The sequence below is a fragment of the Python bivittatus genome, unplaced genomic scaffold (genome assembly GCF_059951505.1).
Source record: "Python bivittatus isolate LINGU-HERP-01145 unplaced genomic scaffold, Pbiv_v1 ctg000020_np1212, whole genome shotgun sequence".
Taxonomy (NCBI): Eukaryota; Metazoa; Chordata; class Lepidosauria; order Squamata; family Pythonidae; genus Python; species Python bivittatus.
Genome location: NW_028277030.1, coordinates 71,157,360 through 71,181,460, shown reverse-complemented (window position 1 = coordinate 71,181,460; position 24,101 = coordinate 71,157,360). Strand labels below are relative to the sequence as shown.

General features: G+C 38.4%; 1 protein-coding gene across 10 annotated transcripts in view; it reads right to left on the bottom strand.

The window, feature by feature from the left end:
• Positions 1 to 24,101, bottom strand: part of PDE7B (phosphodiesterase 7B) — a 202,812-nt gene that overhangs the window by 71,332 nt on the left and 107,379 nt on the right. Inside the window, exon 1 of one of the 10 annotated variants that reach the window (XM_088141164.1) lies at positions 7,357 to 8,184. The exons of 8 other annotated variants lie outside the window; for them this stretch is intronic. In XM_088141164.1, the coding sequence (XP_087997290.1) occupies positions 7,357 to 7,594 (238 nt within the window). In that variant the 5' untranslated portion in view covers positions 7,595 to 8,184. Of the gene's footprint in view, positions 1 to 7,356; positions 8,185 to 24,101 lie in introns of those variants that run through there. One more of the 10 variants, XM_015888547.3, reaches the window with a different exon arrangement.

Below are 24,101 nucleotides of genomic sequence, written 5' to 3'. Positions count from 1 at the left end.
CCAAAGAGCGGGAGTTCTAGAGTTGTACCACTCTAGAAGTATTTATATGAGTGAGTGAGCGTCCACATTGTAAGCAAAGGCATAATGACAATGGCTTCCTAAGACACTGGCTGAAAAAAGTGTCTTTCGTGAACTTCATCATTTAGGAAGAGGAATGAGAAGCACAGTAGTCATGTCTCCGCTTTCATATCATCAAAATATTTTGATTCCTTTCCCCCCCAACAGACCCTTCAGCAATTAATCTAAAAAAACCCTATATATTGCTATATGTTTCTGATACCAGAACTTAAGCTTTTTTATGGCTGTTCCCTACTAGATTATCTTATAGATTTCAGGAAAAAGTGACATGGATCTTTTTTGCAAAACTGAAAGCCTCAGTTAATTTCAGTAATGTAAAGATAAATTAATAAATAATGTGTCCTTGGATCACTTAATTTAATTCATATGTATCAAGCAGTGCTATCATCCTTGGGCAGTATTTTATGAGAATTCATCAGTTACATATGATACTCAAATCAGAATTACTTCATATTACATAGGAGGAAATAAAAACAATATTTTATAGACATTTTGTGTCTTAGATTCTATAGGATGATTATTTATAGATTTTTATTAACTGATTTTAATGACTTATGCTGTTCATGAAGTTATACATAATGTGTGTATCTGCAGATGAGAGTACGTGACAGGCCATCTAAATATAGTGTATGCACTTCCCATCAACGCTGTAGTAATTTGACCTTGCCCAAACCATATAATTTCACCATAAGCAAAGCCAGATGTAAGAACATTTCTAGGGACACAGAGCCTACAGAAATATTAGTAAAAGGCTTGTGAGGTCTGAGTAGTAAACGTGGTCAAGAAACATGAAGACAAAATTAGTAGTGGCTGTTCTGCACGCTTTGTTACCCAACTTTCAGCAAATAACTAGGAAGTCTTTATCCTACTTTGCTATCCATATAGAACAGGGGTGGGCAACCTTTTAATGGCTAGGGTCTTCACTTAATGTTTCTTGGGTGGCAAAGATTAGAGTGGGCAGGGTGATGATGCCAAGTGATGAGACCAAGATGCATGATTCTCATGATTTGGGTAGTGTTTTAGCCTTTTTTTCTCTTCGGGCTTAGACTACATTTTTTGAATTGTTTCCTACCACAAAAATGGTAAGGCATTATGTCAAAATGTTCAAGAACTTTCGTCAGAGGTTTCTCCAAGAATACACACAAAAAGGTTTGAAAGCTACTTGTAGCCTTGGAACTCCCTTGCTGTAGAATATGCCTAAGAATGCTGCATCCTTAGGTCAGGGGGAAAAAAAAACCCTACTACAATTCTTTGTGTTGTAATTTTGGGAAACATTTGTGCAGTGAAGTTGTTAAAAGATCTACAGGAAAAAAGGGAAGACTACTAAGAGATATCACTTCCTAATGGCATCTGAAAAGTGACATAGAAAGTACACATTTCTGCATCTTTATTGTATATAATAACACTTGAAATGACCGTGCATGTTCTTCTGTTGTAGATATAGAAGTTTAATAATTAAATACAAAGGTGAGAGAGAGAGAGAGAGAGAATGGGCAATAGTTATAAAAGCAGGAAGACTATAATAAGGATCACTGAGGCCTAGGACAAATATACCAGATTTAAACAAATCAACGAACAAATTCTGTTTTCTGTGTTTAAAAACACAGAATTTCACTCTGAAACACTGAATTCAATCTAAGGTCAAATGAAATTGAGAATTTCAGTTTTTCCCTTTTTTGCCCAGTTTTTCATTTTTTAATAGCTTAATTTTGTCCCATTTTCATGTATGCATGATTTTTTTTTAAATAAATGAACTAATACGTACATCTCTGTAGACCCTTTTCCTTATACATGAATTATATGCAAGCAGTTTTTTCAACATATGACATTTTGAGTCTAATTTACTCTAATATTTTCATTTTAAACATAAATTTTTGTTTCCAAATTTGCATTATAGTTTGCTAAACTGCAAATATCAACATATAGAGCTGCATTTCGGTTTACATGTTCAGGAAGTGTGATTTAGTAGGTTTGCATAAAATACAAACTTAATGGATTCCACCCCCATCCCCAATTCAGTCTAGTGTAATTTTACTGTATTAGTATCCAATCACCTACTGTATATTTTGAGATGTGACTTCTCTTTTTTGGGGTATGGATGGAATAAGCTTTGGGGTGTGGATGGGGTGGATGGAGTAAGCTTGTGTTTGTAATTTTTAGTTTTAGTTCCCTAATCAGTGGCAGATGTGTGCAGAACCTAGATTATTTTCTCCGATCAATAGTTTCGTTAGTCAATTCTCTAACAGCCTGTGAACCTCTTTTTTAATCTTATTCTTTTGATGAATTGAGAGATTTGTTGGTCCTAGGGTATTCTTCACCAAAGGATTATTAATAAGATTTTCCATTTTAATTTAGCCACTCACTTTTGCATCACAGAAAATTATTCAAGATATGCAATAAGAAATGGGGAACAATAGCTATGAACACTGCACTTTTAAAGTGCTACATCTGGAATCTGTCTACAACAGATGGAAAGTTCTCATACAGTAGAGAATCTTAGTAATTAAATGGAGGAAGTGGACAACTTTTTAAATTTACCCTTTCCCATATATTTCCAGATATTCAAACTTTGGGGGTAATGTAACATTGTGAGGGCTACAGATAGAGGGGAAATACCAGAATGTTTCAAGTGGAACGTAGTTGAAGAAATATTCTCACCAGTAGCAACACAACTGGATTAGAAGACGCAGCTGAGCCATTTTACATGTTTGATTTGATCAAGATGTGGGTTTTGTGTGTATGTCATATAATTATACAATCAATAATGCCTAATCAAGGTATCTTTCCATGGCCATGCTGTTACATCCAGAAATACAATAAGATTCTGATCACAAGAGGTAAAGATCAAGTTAACATCTCATTAACCAGCTGGGGAAATAGCCATTCAGTTCTTGATGTACTCCCAGTTGATCCCAGCCTAGTTGGTGGAGCAGAGATAACTATCAGCACATTTCCCTTGTACTCATATGTGTTCCAGGTATTGGGTGCTGCTGCAACTCCCACAAATTATTAGGGCTAATGCCTACAATATATTGTTTGGAAGCAACTCTCATGCATTTTAATGCAATTTTCCTCTATGTAATTGTGCTTTTCTTTAGCAGCTAATTTAAATGCATTATGGATTAAGGGTTCATAGTTCTGGGTTTAGAATAACATGCATTTACAGTATGTTTGGATTTCTACTAAGGCTGTGCAAAACTTTGAAGGGGTGCTTAGCTTCCACAAAAGTCTTTGCAAAGGACCCCCTTAAGCAAGGCTGCCCTGTTGCTTCCCACTGCGTTGCTCTGATCCTCTTGTGTGGCAGTTCCAGTTGCTATGAAGTGTCTTGTCTAAGAGAATTGTTACAGGGAAGAGAACTACATTGTCTCTTTGGCCCAAAGCAGCTCATGAAAGTGAAAGGCCTGGGTGAGGTACGGAGTTTAGCATAATTCAACTGAAAAGATGTGTTTTTAACGTTGATGCTCCCATAAGCTTCCTCTTATTCTATTATTCCCTCGAAAACATCTTTCTTTGACTTTAATGGTCCTCTTCACCTTTGTATGATTGCAGGTTTCAGAGGGATAGCTATATTAGCTGAATGCAGCGAAACCAGCAAAAAAATCCTGTGGCATTTCTCTGGGCCATGAGAAAGAAAGATCCAGCTTGCACTGGAGAAAGAGTAGAGTCCCAGCGCCATATAACAAAAAAAGGTGGTTAAGGCGGTGACAGAAAATGAGTGCTGCGTGTATTGGGGAAATGAGAATTTAATGCCAATATTTAATGTAAGAAAAGTAAGAAATTTGAGATTACACTTAAGAAAGGACTTGAAAAGGAATTAATTTATATACAATTCCAAACAGTTCTTAGCCTGCCCCAATATTTGCCAATTCTAATCAGGAAATTATGGTGAAGTTACATTTTCGAAAGCATCTGATAGTTCTTGAACTGTTCCTGTATACGAATAGACTAGCCTATAGTAAAGATTCATCTAAGTTATGGACAAAAAAAAAAAAAAGATCTTGAAATATCTCTGTGACCAGAGATATTTGGTGTCTCTGGAATTTATTAATATTTTTACTTTTTCCAGTAAGCCTTCTAGCATCTTAGGAAATAAAATGTCACTATTTACTAAGTACCATATTTCCTCATACTGCACCTCTTGTTCATTTGAATATACTTTTCTTCCAAACGTAAAAGAGCCATTAGAAGCCCCAGAGAGAATGCTGTTCTATTGAATTAACAGGAAGAGATGGCAATATTATTTTTCCTGCCCTGGTAGTTCTCCCCATATTTTCCAGTATCACTTGCCCACAAAATGTGGTTGATACAGGATTAGTTTATGCCTCTCTGACTGAGGTCTATTCCACAGAACATTCAACTACTAATTGCCCCAGAAAACTTCAAAATCTTGTTTGGTTTTCCTTGTCCCCTCCCTACCCAAATTACTTTAGAAATCATATACAGCTTGGTCTCCTTTTTTAACCTTCTAATTTAGTGTCATTTTAATATAAATTGTTCCCAGATTGCAAATGCACGTGGTACTTTTTCTCCAGAGCTTGACATTTTTCTATCCTTTATCGCCTCTGTGTGTGTGTGTGTGTGTGCACATATACACACACACACTTCATTTCCTCCACCACTGTTCCACTCCATGCTGATCACTAATGTGAAAGCCCAGCTGCTTGGCTATAGCTATCTAGCTAGTCATTTCCTCCACATTCAACACTATATCATGTGGAACAGAAACCATCTTGCCAAAGCAACAGCTACACTCCCAGCCTCATCCTGTATCTTCCAAAGATACTCTTCCTATATGGTTGAAAAGCACAGCAATGTTTTTACATTGCTTTCCAATCCTTTCCAGTGCCAAAGGGACTCCTGAATACTCAAAGCAAGTCATCTTCCTTACACTCTCAGCAAAAATCTTCCTTTCAGACTACAAAAATATGGTGCAGTCAACATGATATTCGCAGGCCATAACTTCAAGTTGATTGCTTCCTTATCATAACCCATTTCTGAACACTTTGTACTTAGACACTTTGTAAACACTGTAAAATATTATTAAACAGTAACTAGGAAAGCACAGAACCAAAAGTAGCAGATTCTGGATTTATTCCTGCAAACGTTCATAAAACCCTAATATTCTTGGTCACAGTTAGTGTGTAGAAATGCAGAAAGAAATAAGTCTCAGTATTGTTACTGAGTAAAATGTTCAAAAAGTGTTTCTAAGAATATGCATACAGGCATATATCTTTTCTACGACTTAAAAATATGGACACTGTCAAAGTCAGTAGAGCAGGAACAAATTGAGAAGACAGCTCTGCAGAGTAACTTGTGATGCCTGTTCTTCTGGCTTCTTTCTGCTTCTCTCTTCCTATGGCCTCTGCAATATTTGAGGGCATTCACAACATAGATATTCAGTTCCATTCACAAAGCAATCTGATCCCCTGGGTGATGATGTCACTGGGCATTTATCATAGAAGTAGAGAGAGGTATAGCTCTCTTCTGCTCCATTGTTTTAGAGGCAGTCTGTCGGGCCACTGGAGAAATGGAGTGCTCAACTCACCTTGGCTCCCAGCAATTCATCTCAAAAGGGTGGTGGATGGCAGGAATTGATAGAAGCTCTAAAATACAGAATCATGCCAGGAGGCAGACCATACACTTGTACTGTTTTGGGGTGGAAGGAAAAAGGGATGTGCTTTTTGATGTGACGCTGAGGGGCAGGATCTGCCCTCTGTTGACCAATAGTTGAGCACTGAGTGGTGGAGGTACACCTACTCTATCTATTAGTCAGGAAGGACAGGTTTTGATTGGCTGTCACTTTTCTGCATGTCCTGCAGACTCCACATAGACATGCTCATTATCCAAGGGTTACAGATGTGCTCTATGTATATTGCAGTTAAATCTATTCACATTAGGAAAGGAACAACATTTGTTCACTTTGTATTTGGAGACGAACCTCTACCATTCATAATTTCTGAATCATTATGCAATTAAAAACAGGTATCCTTCAGTATGTGCACTTTTCTGAATGTTGTGGTATAGTTTCTCCACAAGGAAAAAAAATGATCATATTAGGGAAAAAGCATATACTTATTAGTGGAAGTAATAGATATAGATATATATACCATATTGGTCCAAATTTTTTAAAATGTACATTTTAGGAAAATACATCTGAAAATGTAACTACCTTGTAAAAATGTGACTATCTTGTAAAAAATCACAATAGAACAACATCGTAAAATATGAAGAGGTGAGGACCAAATAGATATATTTCTTTTCTTTGCCATCATGCTATACAAACGGTGTGCACACAACTTTGTAAATAGTGCTGGCCCTTATCTAAAACAAATCTCAGGAGTCTTAACTGTAAATGTTATGAACTGTATCTCAAAGCCAATGTTATAGCTGTAACACTAATAGAGATCTGAAAATGAATATCAGTTTTGTAATATTATCTTATTAACTTTACTGACTAATCAAGTACATACATCTCTTTTGATACTTTCCCATCTGAAAATTTAGACTAAGTTAACACTTTAGGAATGGTCAGTATGAATACATTTCCCTCAATCATACAGATTCATTTCACTTTTTAAATATCTCTGAATCTTTCTTTCTCTCTATATTAAACAGTAGCCTAAAATAAGGAAAGCAGAATGCTAGTAATTTGCTTTTAAATGACACTAGGAAGAAAAACCATTCAACATGTTTGCAGATATTTAGCAAGGCACTAACAGTCACAGATTTGGAAATGCCTAAGTTCCCTCTGATTACCAAAAGTGATTTTGATTCCAAAGTATTTATTTGGACATACTCCTTAATTCACAATCAAACATGTACAAACAAGTAATGAAAAAACTGAATATAATCTAGGCAATGTTGATTATTCTGAACTAATTGCAACAGAAGAAAGTTAAACACATATTTAATTTTGTTATGTTGATACCAGAGATTTAAAAGGCTAAGTTGACTCCATTATATTCCCCTTCTTGATTAGTAAATTTTTGTTTGCTCATTCACTTTGTTGTTTCTGGAGCATGTTAAGATTTGGGTTGGAGGGAACAGGCATCCAAAACTGGGGAATAGTCACCAAAGCTCCTTCTGTCACCTTTAGGACTTAGGGCATTTGTGACATTTGTAGCACATAATGGAGAGTGAAGATATAGATTTCATCTATATCACTGGTTTAAGCAATAAACAATCAAATATGCCGATTGTATACTTTGATTTTGGGAGGGTAGGCCAAGCCTACCAGAGTCATGCCTACACAATTTTGATTGCATATTTTAAACTTACCTGATAAAACATTAGGACTTCCATCATTTTCCAGAACTCCTCTCCTCTTTGTCTCTGTGAGCTCATTTTTGGATTTCCAGATCACCTTTATGATTCTGAACTTCTCAGGCAACTCCCAAGCTAGAATTCCCTGTTGACAGACGGGCAGGCTCTCTGTGGACAAGGGCATCCGATCTTCTTCAGTGCTCCACTGCCTACCCTTGTCTGATACATTGAAAAACCTATTCAGCACAGGCATTCTCAAAAGACGGCTGCTTCTTCAGAAGATGAGAACACCTTTAAATTCCAGGAGGAGTGGAAGCACCAAACATCCTTGAGCCAGCTGTCTCTAAAGGTTTCTCTAAACTTATAGCAGTCTTGTTGCTCCTAAAGTTGAATCAACAAATTCTGCTTGAAATTTATCTTTCAAATAGTCTCCAAGTCATGACTGTTCCAAAGCCGTTCCTTCTCAATTGCATGCAAATGTTCTCTTTCTCCTTTTTCCCTCCCTCTCAAGTTTTGAGTTAGCCGTGTTTGATTAATCCCAGCCTGCAGCTAGACTCAGAAGAAGAAGAAAAATCCAAATGGGAAGAGTTTTCTTTTGCTTCTCTTCTCTTCCCTGGTCCTGCCCCATGTCAGCTCCATTTGCAATTGCAGCCACAGGAAAGTTTTTATTTACCAGCTCTGTGATAATTAGGCATAAGGATGTGAACAGCTGTTGGTTTTAGAAACAAGAGCTTTGCCAACTTCTGCTGTGCATTTTTTTTGGTGGGAGAGGGGTAGAGAATTTTAAGCTGTCCAGCAACACCAGCTTAAATTTACCTCATTTTGGCTTGACAAGTCCTTACAGCGATTTCCCAAATCATCTACTAACTGCTACAGGATGGGAATATTAAGGCAGCTGTGTTTGAATTTATGTACAAAACAGTACAATTCTAAAAGCTTCCAACCCCCCCCCCCCTTTTCCTCTTCCTAGTTGTTTGGTTTTCAATCTCAGCAAATCTGAAGTGCAGACGATTAATCAAGCCAGTCGGTAACCTCAACTGCCCTTCAGCTGGACAGGAAATAACATTGATTCACATTCCAGAATGAACTGTGAATGAAATGAATCAGGAAAGCCACAGGGTCCAGAAATGGTGCAATGTCCAACAAACAGCTCTGGATTTGCTTTGAACTTAAAATTCTATTTCTGAAAGGGAAAAAAAAAATAAAGACAGAGAAATTGGGAAGGTGCCTTGGTCGACTGGCAGGTGAAAGTCATACATTCCGGTAAGATCTTTTGAAAAAAAAAACATAAAAGAAAAGAAGAGAAAAAGAAAAAACACCTTCTCACTGCTGAAGTCTTCCTGAACAGAAAAACAAATTCAGGTAAGGATATCCATTCAGGCAGCTTTGCCACCATTACCTTACAAAAGAATCATTCAGTTCTGGCCCATGAAAATAAAATACTGTATCATACCAACTGAACTGTTCAAATAAAATCTTGAAATGATGCCAACTGGATATAAGTCTAGTTGAAATCTCCTCCTGTCCAGTTGTAAAGAATAATTTTCAACTTGTCTGGCCTGAAGGATACGGACACGATTCTTGGAAGGATGAAACCTACAACTTATTTCTTAATAATTGTCCTTCTTGATTAATAAAAATGACCAAAAGATTGTCTGTGAAAAGTATTCTGAACTTTTATCTAGTCCAGAAAGCTACAGCCAGACTGTTAAGACAACTTAAAACTTGCTTAAAACAATGCACCAACCTATTTCTAGTCAAAGTGCTGGTTAGGTCCTACAAAACTGTCTATGATTTGGGAACAGGTTTATTCAAGCAACATTCCCACTTATAAATCTGCCAGTTTTAAAATTTCAGTGAAGCCAACTTTGCTACCATCAGAAAGGTATCTCCTGGGTTGCAGAAAAGGACTTCTTGGTTGCTCATTCCAGGCTGTAAAACTCTCTGGTAAGGGTGATCAGATAAATCCTCTGTTGGTTATGCTCCCTCTAGGAAGACTGAAATAATTAGTTCTTTTTTCTTTCTTTCAATACAGTTTTACATACATTAAAATCATGAGATTAGTTTAACTTTGACTTTGATTTCAGAGTCTCATGGTTTAACTCATAGTTTCCTCACAGGCTAATATTAAACTTACTGTCCTTTCTAAAAAATACACTGGAAAATAAACAGGATCTTCATTCATAGAAAAAGAAGGAAAACAGAGTGGACTGAATTTTAACATCCTCATGTTTTAAAAATTGGAACACATTTATTTTGCTGATGCCAAAATAATCATCAGTAACAGCATGATACTTCCACAGTCCAAGCACCCTTAGCATTTTCACCTCAAAAAAAAAGAAAGAAAGAAAGAAAAGAGAAGAGAAGAGAAGAGAAGAAAAAAGAAAAGAAAAGAAAAGAAAAGAAAAGAAAAGAAAAGAAAAGAAAAGAAAAAGATTGGTGTATTACTAAGAGTTTCTCAAATATTTTCTAAAGTGTTGCTTTAATAGCTTTTTTCTCCTTGAATATATTCATGTTTTACCTAAACACTTGAACTGGCATGAAAAGTGAAATTCTTTTTAAGTACTATGCTATTGTTGTTGCAGTTATATTATTTTCCAGCAGTGGTTAGCACCAGGATATCCTGATCCTTTGAACAAAGAGGTTAAGAAGAAAGAAAACAATGATATTGTATAGTATTTCAGATGTGCTTCAGATCCATTCATAAAACACATGGTTGCATGCCTGTTGTGATCCACTTTGGTGCAAATGTAATTGCTTTTTTAAATGTTCAATATCACTCCCAGCTCTGTCCATTCAGGAAATTCCAGGACAGATGGACCCAGTAGCCTTAAATCTATATTACTTTGCTGCATTTATCTTCAATCATTGGCCTATGTGGGAGAATGCCAAACTGACTTTTCTTCCAGATGATATTGTAGATGACCTGCCCAACTTTCCCAGTGCAGCTGGACTTTGTTACGGTATATGTAAGGATACTCTGAGAACATATGAAGAAAAGGGCTTTTCCATTCTTTTTCAAAATTAATGTTCTGACAATGTTTCTGTTATCCTCTAAAGGCAGCAAACATGCTTAAAGGATGGAGGCTGGCTGCATAGCACACAGATTCCCCATTCTAGCACTGTCTTAGAAGGGGAATAGCCTTCTTCCAGAATATGCTGCCTGAGATATTTCCTCTCTTTGCTGAATGGTACAGCCAATAATATTCACATGATCTGAAGATGAAGCCCAGTGTAGGATAGCAGAAAATCATCAAAACCTGGGATTAAAATGGTCATGTAAACAGATGTTAGGGCTGGCAAGAAGTCACATGGATCATTTCTCTTCTGTGCCATCATCATAAAATATGGTTGTTTGCTCCTAATTTGAACTGAAATGCAAGGCAAAATTCTGTGGAGTTGGGGTGGGGTGGGGTGGGGAATGAGAATTTTAAAAATGTTCAAATGCAGAGCTTTTTCTTAACTTACAGCTCACAAAGATGGAATATCAGCAATCATTCTGACCTAACCAAAAGTAATTGATATTTGTAAAACCTGTTACATGAAGGGGAAAAAATTAATAACATAAGAAGCAACAACAACCTATTAATGATCTGTAAGGTATATGCTTTTCCCAGAAGATCATGGTAAAGCTTGTGATGGTGTCCAGATGGGTTGTTAGCATAGTTCAGTGAATCAGTGAGCAGCTTCCAGATGCAGGTATTTCAACTCCCTGGCATTCTCAGCAAACTGGTTGAGGAATATTGGGAGTTGAAGTCTATAAATCTGGAAATTGCCCTAGTTATGGTACAGTGATATTGATGTTATCAAAGGAGAATAAAGAAACTAATTAGGGATTAAAGGTCTGCCAATAATTTTATGGGGGGACGCGGTGGTGCAGCGGCTTAATGACACTGAAAGTTGCCGACCAGAAATGGTCGACACTTCAGTGGTTCGAGCCCAGCTTCACACAGCAGAGTGAGCTCCTGCTTCTTCCCCAGCTCCTGCCAACCCAGCAGCTCAAAAACTGACATGAGTAGATAAATGGGTACTCTCACCCCGGTGGGAGGAAAAATGCTGACGGCGCCTTGCAAAGGAGACAGGACCAGTTGCTGGTAACACGGAAGCTGCACATGCCCAAAAAAGGCGCAAAGCAACGGAAACCCCGCCTCCTGCGCTCGCCAGCTGGGCTCTGCTCTAGGAAGGAGGCTCTGGCAAACCACTTCCAAAACACCTTGCCTTGAAAACTGCAGGGACTCATCCAGGCAGTCACTGCAGAATCGGTAACGATTGAGTGCAGATATAATAATAATAATAATAATAATAATTATTATTATTATTATTATTATTATTTTATGAGGACCTAGCATAAATGCTATTAAAGATGTTGGCTTCTATGGCAGCTGTACCTGCCTAGCAGGGGGGCCTGTGGGGCAAAAATGGTCAAGATGGTGGTTGTGATCATATGATCAAAGCCCTGCCCCTTTGTTATGTGCACTACACACACAAGGGGCAGGGCTTCAGTAGCATGGCCATGGCCACCATCTTGACTTTTTTTGACCTCCCAGTCATGAGCACCTCTGCAGGCTAGTTTCTTCTGGATGCACTGGAGCTATAGTTCTCAGAATCCCCAACTAGTGGCCAGGTTGGTTGGAAATTCCTGGACTTGAATCCCAACACTACCAGTTTGCAAAACAGTATTCACATCAATGTAGACTACAGTCAGAACTGCTACTTAGAGTGATCCTGTATAGGCCTGCTGCTGTACTTTCCCTGAGTTGATAAAACTGCTTCAATACAATTGTGTCTTCCATTCTGCACTCTTCTTAGGAAAGCCATGATAAATAAAAAACAGAAATATCCTTTATTTCAGTATGTATATTGGACCTTCTGAAAAGCTTTTTAATTAATTTCTCTCTCAGTACTATGTTAAGAAGAACCTGGAATGAATCAGAAGACTCTTTGATGATTGTGAAACTATCAGAATAATCCAAGCAACCCAACCACTATTTTCTTTTTACCTAACAGCTGTGAATAGGATGATAGCTATTTCATATAGAAGTACTGCTGTAGAAAGAATTCTAGAGTATTATACTAACTCATGGTTTACAAATTTAATGAATTTTACAGGTCTACATATTCACTTTTAATCTGTATAATAAGTTGACAGCAGTAGACATCACAGTACGTCATCTGCCTCACTAGTCTATTGCCAGGGCTATCATTAATCCGATCTACTAATCTTCATGATAGTTTCTATTTTCTCATCCATTCTCATTGTAAGGATGGCACAGGATTAATCTCTTGGCTCGTAGCAGTGTTGGCCTGCAGCATTCATCATCAGCCTACTCATCAGCATTCCCAACAACAAATTAGTCAGGAGCCACAAAAACAATAAAACTTCTTTTATCTCTTTTCACTAATTGTTTTTAATTCTGTTGTCCAGAATCCATGCTTTAGCAATATGTTCCTTCCCCAATGTCTACCACTTAAATTATACCAGAGCTTCTAGTACACACTTTCTCTCAAAGGCTCCAGAAGCTGTGACCTACATTAATAAGTAGGACAAGGAAATAAACAATGTTTATATTTTAATTCCTAACACTGTCCTTGTACCATTTCATTACTGGGAAGGTCCTGGCTCCATTGTAAGGACAGAGAAAGAGGAAACATGGTAATGTAAACTAATATAATGAAAATATATTGAGAAAATGAAGGGATATAATATTCCTGACCATTTGTTCAATATCTCTTAAGTATGGTAGTTTCTCTCCTACTGTTTACTGTGTTTTCCTCCATAATTAAAGCACTAAATAGCACCTAATTTTTTTCAATTTTGACTCTGCATTCAGATCAACCACAGAATTAAATATTAAATGCTCTTGGGACAATGGCAGTGCTTAAGCAAAGGATCCTTGATTGAGAAGATGGCAGGGAATTATTGAGTGAGATATAATCATATGAATCAAATTTAATTTTCGTTCTAGCTCCACCCACTGCTTTGTTCACCTCCTTTTTGGAGTACAGACTCTGGCCAGCTACTCAAAAGCCAGGTACAATCCTTAGATTGAAAAATGTTGCGCACCCATGAAATACAAGGAAAATAAACAGAGTATGTTTATCTTCTAGAGTTATGTGTTTAATGTTAATGCGCCTACATTTTTATACCCAAATAGCAGCAAAGAGAGGAATATGAGTTGAATACTGTATGTATCTTAGATACCATTTTGGGTCAGAGAAGCAGAATATAATGAGACTAAATGAAAACTGAAAGAAATGCTCTTAGCTGTTTCATATAGGATGACAAACATACTGTATTGCCTTGAGTATTTGGCACATTATATGAACTCTGGGTTAATTTTTTTTTTCCTAGAAAGCATTTTGTAGCAAGAGTAAATGGGGCATGAATATTAAAATGGCCAAAGGAAAACTGAAGTATTTGTGTGCTAATTTGCTTGGAAATGAAATGAGATGTTCCCTAGATACAGTATCTTCATTCTGCCTTTGGAAGCAGAATGAAGTAATGCAAATGCCTTTCCTGCAATGAAAAACTTTGCAGAAACTCAAACACCTATAGATGATGCTTTTAAATATTCTGGAAAATGTCAATAAATATGTTCTCTTCTCCTTTTCCTCTTTAGTAACAAAAGCACTTATGTAGAACTGTTGATGGATCAAATGAAAAGCCCTGCCCTTTGTCTTCAACAGTGTTAATCCAAATATGAAGGTGAAAGATTTGATGCTGTTGACTACCTTATGTAGTTTGTTCTTATGTTTTATACCCAAATACAGAACTTGCTATTTTTGATTTACAGTTGCTAATTATAATTGTTGATTTACAATGATCAATTATTAGAGTTTTTTTAATGCATCTCTGTGATTCTACAGTATTACATTTCCCAAACTTTCATATTAGCAAAATATAAATGGTAGGCACCGTAGTCTGCATAGCTTAGAAAAATTATTTGGCACAGCAACCTTCCATACTCCCTAATTGCTTGCTTGCATAACTAGAGATAAGAGAATTCCATATGAAACATATCAATGATCATAATGCAGCTTTAAAAAAAGTTTAGATACATTTACAGCTATTGGCCAAATTAGCCAATGGAACTAACAGCGGAAGTACAGGAGACAGTGGGAACAAAGAGTAGGAAATAACTATTTCCATTATTTCCTGCTTGTGAATCCCTCAGGCAGGGCTACACCTAGCTCCTTTGCTGCCTGAGGTGAAGAATAAACAGTGGCCTCTACTGTTCTTCTACAAAAATTAACTGAATTGATCACCATTGCACCTTAAGATTACAGAGGTTGGCACACAACATCTGTCTGAGGTGATCACCTCACCCTGCCTAATAGAAGTGCTAGCCCTTCTGCAATGATGTGAATGAATTTAAAGAAATCAAAGAAAAAGCTTCTATTTCTTCTCTGATGCAAATTGCCTCCCAAAGCGTATTTGCCCTGTAATGTATAGGTTTCTCCTCTGAGGACATGCAACCCCTGATTTGAAAAGCTTCCCAACTCTTGACATGCGGCTTGTCATCACTCAGCCTGTACTGGAAACTAGATCAGCTTTTATACTAGAATCAGAACGAAACAGTTCTCTAATCAGTTCTAGTAGGGCAAAGTTTCAAATATCATGAAGTCAGTTTCACAGGGCAATAAATCAGGAACCCTGAACAACTGCAGCCTAAGACCTTCCGACTTGAAAGCTGTCAGATAAAAGGAAGGGGAGGAAGTATTTTTGCAGAACAGGTAAGAGCATGGTGCAATATATGCACATTTCAACACGTAGGATTTTGCTTTTGTTTTTTTAACCCCCCCAGCTATCACAGGTTGCCCCTGGGTTAAGAACGCCTGGTTTATGTACAATCCATAGTTAAGAACACAGCCTATTGTGGTAAAATCTGAGTTAAATACACAATGATTCAAGTTAAATCTGCAATGGTTCAAGTTAATTACACAATTTATTATTTATTTAATTACTTGATTTCTATAACAATAATACTGTTCTGGCTTACATACAAAATTCAACTTAAGGAATGGGAACAGAACTCATCCTTAAACTGGGGACTACCTGTATTCAGGTGAATTATCATTGGCAGCTAGCCAGCCCTTTTTCTTTTTTTCTGCTTCAGGTTCAAGCAATTTCCTTCTCTGCTTGAATCACAAGTGCTAAACTAGTGGTTTACATGCTGTGGGATTATTTCCCGCCACCCCTACCCTTTCTCACCTCATCTGATTCAGCAAAAAATTATGGGTGGAAAGAAATTGTGGAATGATTTCATATTTCTTGCCTTAGCAGATTTTCAGGAGGAGGAGGAGGAAGCAGAAGTATGGTAAAAACACAAACAGAGGGTTGCAAAATCAAAATAATCACTCCCTCCTGTAAAATTCCATGAATAAAGCAGGGTGATTGCATAATAAATGCCTCACCTGGAAGCCCCTGGTATCTCAAAACTTTTCTTGCTCACATAGCTACTTTTATTTAGAAGTAATAAGTAAGTTTGTTTTCTGTCAGGACTCATGCCTTTTCTTCTGTATAAACAAATGGAGGACTCTCTCGCTGGAACATGGTCAATGAAAAATGCAGAACTTTTGCACTTTAAGAAAACAACATTAAACAGCCAGTCAGCTGCAAGCAAAAGCAAGGATTTTGAAACAAGACCACCATGTTCCCAAATAGTGCTTCTCTTACCCCATCTCAACGAATTTACAATTATTGCATCTAGGACTTCATTTCTTTATTTTCTACTTTTCTACTTTGCAACAGGCATGTCAGGTTTGTAAATACAGTTTTAAAACCCTGCAAGGACTCTTTACTCCAAGAACAGACAAGCAATCTTTCCTCACGTCACCATTCGGTGCCGATACCCCAGCCCCAGTTATTATCCTCAACGTAAATCATTTTTACCATGAGACATGTTTGAGGAATGGGGCTGCTGCTGGTCATATAGGGCAGGCAGTGTAGCACTGATCTTGTTGCATAGATACATGACAACTGAGTTTAGGAATAACAGCGCTACAACGGTCAGTTACTATTTCAGATTAGACTCGTCCTGTTTATCAAGCATAAGATGCTGTGGGAGTTCTTGCTTCAGATACTCTCAGCGTCAACATTTTACTCTCCACTTGCTTCAGGGCCCTGCTTGTGCACTCAAGAAGCATGCAAAGGTACATTTTAACTAGCATTGGGACTGGAGGCAATCTGATTAATTGCAAGGTTTCTCCCTTTCTTTCTGCAATTGGCAGCACTTTGGGACTAGCATATGGAATATATTATGGTGCAGGGAATGTTCTTCTCCTCATGACTTTATCAGCACCATCTCTATGCACTCTTGCTGGTGTATCCTCCAGTTTATATGATCTGGTTATGTTGCCTGGAAAGTACAGCTGCAATTATATGGTTTCTGATTGTCTGTGCAGAGGGGTTACAGCCTATGGAGACAGTTCCTCATTCCCCATCCCAATTTGTTTGTTGGATCACTCAGCCTTAGCCTTGGGAAATATTCACAAGTGGAAACTTTTTGTGATAGTTTATATCAGTAACATCATAAACTTCCTGCCTAGCAAGAACTTTTCTCATTTGTATGTATCATCAGTGTCCCATATTATTCCATTTATTACTAAACCCATCTTCTTTGCTTTATTAGTGTACATTCTAAATCAGTTATGAAGGGTAAAATGGCTGCTGTTATCAGAGTTTATATTCCCATTGTGCGACAAAGATACTTGACTGAAGTAAAATAGAAGCTTCCAATAACTACTTCTGTCCCAATGTTTCCAAGAATATAAACTGCACAGGGTTTTTTTTTTTCCTGAAACAGTTATTACACAGACTTCAAAGGCCTTTATTTTGTTTTTCTACAAATGTCAGTGAATGAGATTAGATAACTAGATTTATGTTCCTATAAATCCTTCTTTCCTTAAAAACATGACAATATGCTAACAATTAAAATCAGTTTTTCTGGCTCCTAAATATTTCACTTCAGGAGAAGCCCAAATCTAAAGAAGTGGGCTTCTTTGGAGAAACATGTGTTGTGTCCAGTGCAATGTGTAATTTTTCCAAAGTGGTTTGTAGTTGAACTGTACCATATTTATCCCAAAAGAGGATGACTCTGAAATCAAATCGCCCCACCCAGTAGATAGAAAAATACAGACATAAATACTGTGCATTATCAACCAAGAGTTGCCAATTCCAAGTGAAAGCGATAAATGACTGCATCTGACTCGCCAACGTGCATGGAAATGTTTATGGATATTTGCCATTCTGCATATATGTTGTGTTACCTGGGCTATCAGGAAGGTCCATTTGCCTGGACATTTGCAGCCCAGAACTGATAGCCCTACAATCTCAACCATTCTCTCTCACATACAGAAACTACCCTCACTTTCAAAAAGGCATTCTGCAAACACACATCTTCTCCTCCTTTTTTCCATTAGAAACCCCACAAAAAGGGGAGAAAAACAGGATGGAGTTGGAGTAAGAGAAAGTGTTATCTATGCCGGGAAGGGGAAGAAAGAGAAAGGGGGAAAGGCAATATTGATGGCCTGGAGGTGAAGGGAAGAGGCAACTGGGGAGGAAGAGGCAACTGGGGAGGGCTGCTGTGACGCTGAGATTGAAGCGCCCCCTGTTTTATATGTGGCATTGCTCATAAAGACTGGGTGGGGCTTCAGTTGCCTCATTGTGGCCACCATCTTGACCCAACCTATTTTACTGTTTGTTTGCTTGTTCTGAGAGAGTTGGGTCTGGTCTTGTGCTACTACTGTTCTGTGATTGACCTACTTTAATGCCAGGAAGAGAGGCTGCTTAAACAAGCTAGCTCTTCCTAAGCTGTTTTCCAGAGCAGCACGCTGCTCGCTTACGAAGCATGAGCCGCAAACTAACAAGCTCCCCACTTTGACCTTAATAAGTTAATAGTTATCGACTTCCACCTCCCCGGTGGCTTGTACCTCACTGCCAAATGGCTTAACGAGGCAAACAGCTGGTGCTACTAAGAACCATTCTCTGTGGAGTCCCTATTGTCTGCCTACATGTCCTTTTCCTCTTCTTTAACTGTAGAATCTAAGTAAATTGAACATTCAATTTCCTTCTAGTTAATCTTCCCTGAGCTGGGGTGAGCATTCCGAGGGGTGGCGGGAGGAGTGGGGGGCTACAGTATAAGATCTGCACCATAGAGGCAACCCCTTTTATGAGCAGATGCCATGGCATTTCCTCCTAAAAGCTACTTTTGCTCACTGCAGGTAATCCAGGACGAGTGTCTCACTGTTAAATATTGGATTTTAATTGATAAACATTTATTAATTGTAATTATCCTGGTGTCTTCCCTTGTGTTCACCTTTTTTGATATCCGATCCACAAATGTCAAATTAGCTGGCAACAGATACACATCCCCCACCGCCCACTGAATATTGTTATATAGTGTTCATGCTGTCTGTATTAGGAGTACCTTTTCTTATCTTTTCATTCTTCAAAATCAAAGTGAAATCCTATTAAATCTGGGCAAGTCATAAAGGTCCTATTTGTCTTGTTGCCACCTGCAAACCCTTTTCTGGTTTAGAAGTTCTTCTGTTTTCTCCTTTTCTCTCTTTCTTCCTTTCTGTTGCTGAGGTAACGGGACTAGGTGGAATATAAGGAAGATATAGGATGGTACAGTCACTTTGTTAACAAGTAAGCAAAAGAAATGAAAGAACTTTTATGAAATAACTTAAAATGGGTTATAGACAGGTTCGCTTAGTATCACAGTAAGTCTATATTGTGTGCTGATGTCAGCCTTGCCTACCAGCCTGGTAGTCCAGACAAGAAGCATACTCAGGAGTATTAGCTTTATGTTTATTGTAAGGTTACATTAACAGAATCTTGCAAGTCTGAAAATACAAACCTCCCCCCTCACCTTTACAATCCAAGAAACTAGGGAGGGTCCCTTCTGAGACATTTGCCATGCCCCCATTCCTTCTGCGGGCTCTGCTGCCTCTTGTCTGGCCTTTGTCTAGTCTGTGGCTCTTCCTCCTGTCTCCCAAGGTCATTCCCACATATCAGTATAGCTGGCCACTGTGTGCAACAGGTCCAGCTTGAGTTACTTTCTTCTCTATTTGAATCCCAAGTGCAAACGTTGCCCTGGTTTGGTGAAGGAGCACTGGTGGTCTCTTTGGCTCCTGGGAAGTTTCTCCAAAGGGGAGCTTTGGAAGGAGTGACTTGTGGTGCTCCTGAGGGAGTTGGGGTGGTGGGAGCAGGGTCAGACCAAGAGACAGCTTGTTACTGACCTGAGCCCTGCTGTCACCTTTGCCTTTTGCCCTCCATACCTGAATTAGATAGTTCCTGTTGCATCTATCTGACCAGATTTTTTCGTCTTTTGCTTATCTTTTTTCTACCCTGTGCTCTCTATGGACTAAGACTACTTTGGAGCAGATTCACCTGATGTGACTATATCCCTCTCTGGACCATGCCTACTGTGGGGGCCAGGAAGGAGGGTGGATGGGAGTGGCTGGATGTGGATGCTTGGTGACCCATGCATTTTACACACACACACACACACACACACACACACCAGGCTGAGTGCAGGAGCAACTAGGGGAGGGTGCTGTGGTCTGCCATGGGGGTGAGGATGTGTAATAGTCTGTGGGAATAACCTTGGGGGACAGGAGGAGCCACAGCCTAGACTATGGTCAGACAAAAGATACCTCAGCCCATAGAAGGAATGGGGGCATGGGAAGCATCTCAGAAGGGACCCTCCCAAGTTTTCTGGAAAGTAAAGGTGAGGAAAGGGAGAAGTTCTTTCAGACTTGCAAGATTCTGTTACTGTAACCTTATGATAAAGGTAATGTTAGTACTCATGGTTTTGGTTTCTTGTCTGGACTACTCGAAGGGCTGATAGGATGATTGGATATGTTCTATGGCCTGGGCGGGAATAGTGTGAGTAGGGTGGACTTGGTCATCTCATGCATGGATTATCGCAGTGCACTGTATATGGAGCTGCCCTTGAAGATCACTCAGCAGCTGCAGCTGTGGGCCTGCCGCAGTATACCTATTTAACACCACTGCCTTGTAAGCTACATTTGTTACCAGTAGACTTCTAGGTGCAATTCAAGGTGGTTATCACCTATAAAGCCCTTCATGGCATAGGGCCTGGTTATTTGTGGGACCATCTGTCTTCCATAGCTTCCATTCATCCTATACAATTGGGCAGAGTCAGCATGTTTCAGAACCCATCGATTGGATGATTGGATCCATCATCTGATAGGACACAGGAAGCAGGCCTTTGCTGTCATAGCATTTGCCCTCTAGAACAATGTCCTCCCAGAGATCTGTGTGGCCCCTGCCCTGATGCTATTTAAATGTCTCCTTAATATCTGGTTCTTCCCCCAGGCCTTGAACTAGAGCGGCTAGAAAACCCCTTGTTGGATGTACGTATGTTTTGGTGTTGTTTTTCTAGAAGTTTGTTTTGTAGGATCTTTGTATTATTCCATTTTTAATTGTCTAATGCTGTACCCTGCCCAGAGTTGGGATGGATTTGGGCAACTTATAAATTAAATAAATAAAATTTGTTGATCCATGCCTTCCCTGGCACTAACTATATTCATAAACCTGCCACTCTGACAGACAGAGACATTTCTAGGGTAGGACTATGAGCTTCCCTCAGAACCATCCTTCCAACCACATCTCCCAAATCTCTGTCTCTGTAGTTTCCCCCTCCTTTTAGAATATGAACTGGGATGTGACTTGTCCTGCCATATTTTGATTAGCAATTCCATCACCCCAATCATTACATGGAGCAATTTCAAAAAACAAAACAAAAACTCAGTGGACAATAAAGAATCATTATTTACAGTACAATTGTACACATACTCAGAAGGCAACAGCTTTCTTCCAGCAACAATGCACTCATATTTTTAATCATGCCTAGGTGCTTACTAGTTGGTTTAAAAACCAAAATATAAAAGTATTTAATAAAACACCATAAACTCTAAAAGCATAATACGCCTATCTGCAACTTATTAAAGCATCTGTGTCTGTTTCCAGGATTGTGCACTTCCAGGAAACAGACGCAGCTGCTTTAATGAGTCAAATAGAGGAGCAGCATTCATGTTATAAAGAGCTCTTCTAAATCAAATCCAAAGCATTGAACAGTCCTCTTTACTATTATTGAAAAGAGCAGTTACTTACAATAATACCAAAACATTTAAAATTAGTAACAACTTAATAACCAGCAGAAACATAAAAGGGTTTAGATCTAAAGAAGCACCAGCAGAATAAACTTTTTTTGTCCCTGGATACTATCATCTCTTAAGTCCTAAAGAAGAAAAGGGGATTACTGAAGAAGACGTGTGGATTCACTGAGTAGAAAAATCCCCTCTCACAAACCCCCTTCCTCTGGAACATGTCTTGATATAAGTTCTTCCCTTATGATGCACTCTTGTTATTCTTCAGTCCCCGCCCCCCCATCCCAGGCCTACAGTCCTTACAATTTAATTTCTCGATAAAGGAGATATACTGTACACTGCATTGCTCAATGTAACTGCACCCAGTCCTTCTTAACAGAGGGTAACTTTGAATTGTTCAATATGGTAACATAAGATGACTGAGAAAAACAATTGCAGATAAATGTGTATGATGCATATTAGGCAACAAAGCTGACTTTCAGCTATGTGTAATAGTAGTGTAGAAGAATGGATGGAAAGAAGACTCTGTTTAGTCGCAGAACCTTGTGATGAGACTAGGCTGCCCCAAACACACAAGTGTCTTTGTATTTCATCTGTGATGTCCTATAGGGTATAGCAGTAGAATCTGCATTCATTTATAATACGTGAGGGAAACAACTCCTGCCTGTCTCTGTATTATATATTATTGTCAGGTTACCCAAAGACATCCAGGCTAGATTAGCTGACATAATACAGGATGTCTGTTTATTCAGTATTTAACAACTGTAATTAATTGGCATCAATTCAGGAAAGAGCAACAGCTCTGCAATTTCATTCTATGGAAAGAAGAAGCTTCCATCGGTTCTGAATTCATTTATCCAACATTCTTTGACAACAGACTAATAACATTATTCCTTCCTGGCATCATCTGGCAACAAAGGAAGGATGAGGACCCAAAGTATAAGGGATCAAAGAAGAACCAAGCAACAATAGAAAGGGCTAATGAAAAATCTTATGATCCAAGGCTAGAAAAACTGGGAGACGTATATGTATAAAAACATCCCACGTATAAAAACATCCCATTCATCCTCACTGGGGAAGGAAATAAGCAGGGCAAGAGGCCATTAGATCAAGGAATGCCAGGATCTGCAGTATGAGACCCTTTTGGCATTTCTTCTCGATTTAGCATCTAAATTTGTAAGGATGGGAAATGTTACCCCTGTCACTCCTAGGGTTCCTTTAAACCCACTTTTACTGTTTATCCTGCCTGGGGCCAGCAAAAACATGGCTGATAAGATCGTGATAACACTGGAGTGGATGGGGCCAAAACAGTGGATTTAAATCTTGCAGACAATGCTCATGGGTCTGAATATTTTGATTCCAGCCACTTCAAAGATCTGCAAATGAGCAGCTGGATACAAAAAAGGTCAATGACTAAGTAAATAAATGGTAGTGTCCCAGAAAATATGAACAAAACAAAACAGAAATGAAAATGTCAATGTTCAAAAAGCATGATTAGACAAAGCATCAGGAGTTATACTTAGAATGGGAAATCTTGAAAAACATGGCACTCCAATGAAAATAACAGAGCATGTGTCGTATTCTTTGGATCCTGGCCATGTAGCAGCATCTGAGGCTAATTATCTCCTCCCTTTCATTTCTTTTGCTTACTACTTGTATTTTTTTCACTTTGCATAATGTTGCTCCCCCTGAAAGGGGATAATATTAAGTAGGTATACAAAATTATGTATACAAGGTTACAATTAATGACTGATGCTCACTGCAAATGTTAGGAACGTCTTCTCTACGTAAGATTATTATTTGCACCAAATGATACTATAAAATTGTGCTCAGTTCTTAGCCATGTTATTCTGGTGGAACTTGCAACAACATTTTATAACGTGAAATATTCTTGAACAAGTTTTAAGTCGTAAGCCATACCAGTTCTTCATCCTCCCAACACTTAGCACTTCATGCCTCTGAGCAAGCTCATGGCTCATTGGTTGTTCCAGTTTTCCTCTCCTTCTTAGGATTTCTTTTCAAGCTTTTAAAAAATCCTCCTGTTATCCTTGGGCTTCCTCCAAGCCTACTGATGCCTATTTGTGTGTGGACTGGGCCATTTTGGTTATAGAGAGATCCACTTTGTGAGGCTGAGTTCATTATTAATATATAGAATGAATAATGGCTGCTAAGAGTAATAGGTGATTGTGTGGATTCACAATACATAAAAGTGCTATTTTATTTTTATTCCAATTTCCAGCAGAATGTTCAGCACAAATCTGTTTTGATATGTGAATCAGCCAGTTATGAACATTAGGTTTTATATTCTGTGGTACTGATTTATATCATTCCATTAATTGGTCAGAAACATCCTTCACCTTGAGTGAAGAGTCAGTTCAAAACTTTAGGGCTGAGGAAGGATTTTATCATATTGTAAACCAATGCCAATATCTGTTCCAGTTTACAAGTTGCTTTTCCAAACCAGCTGTGTTTCTTCCTGATTTCTTGACCTCTTTCCAGCAAGAGAAACAAATCAATAAAAGCAGACAACTTCAAACATAAAAGATGATACATCAGGGAGATAATAGTTCAGCTCAACTTTTTTTTTTTTTTAAGGCAGAAGATACAGTAGGAAGTTACCG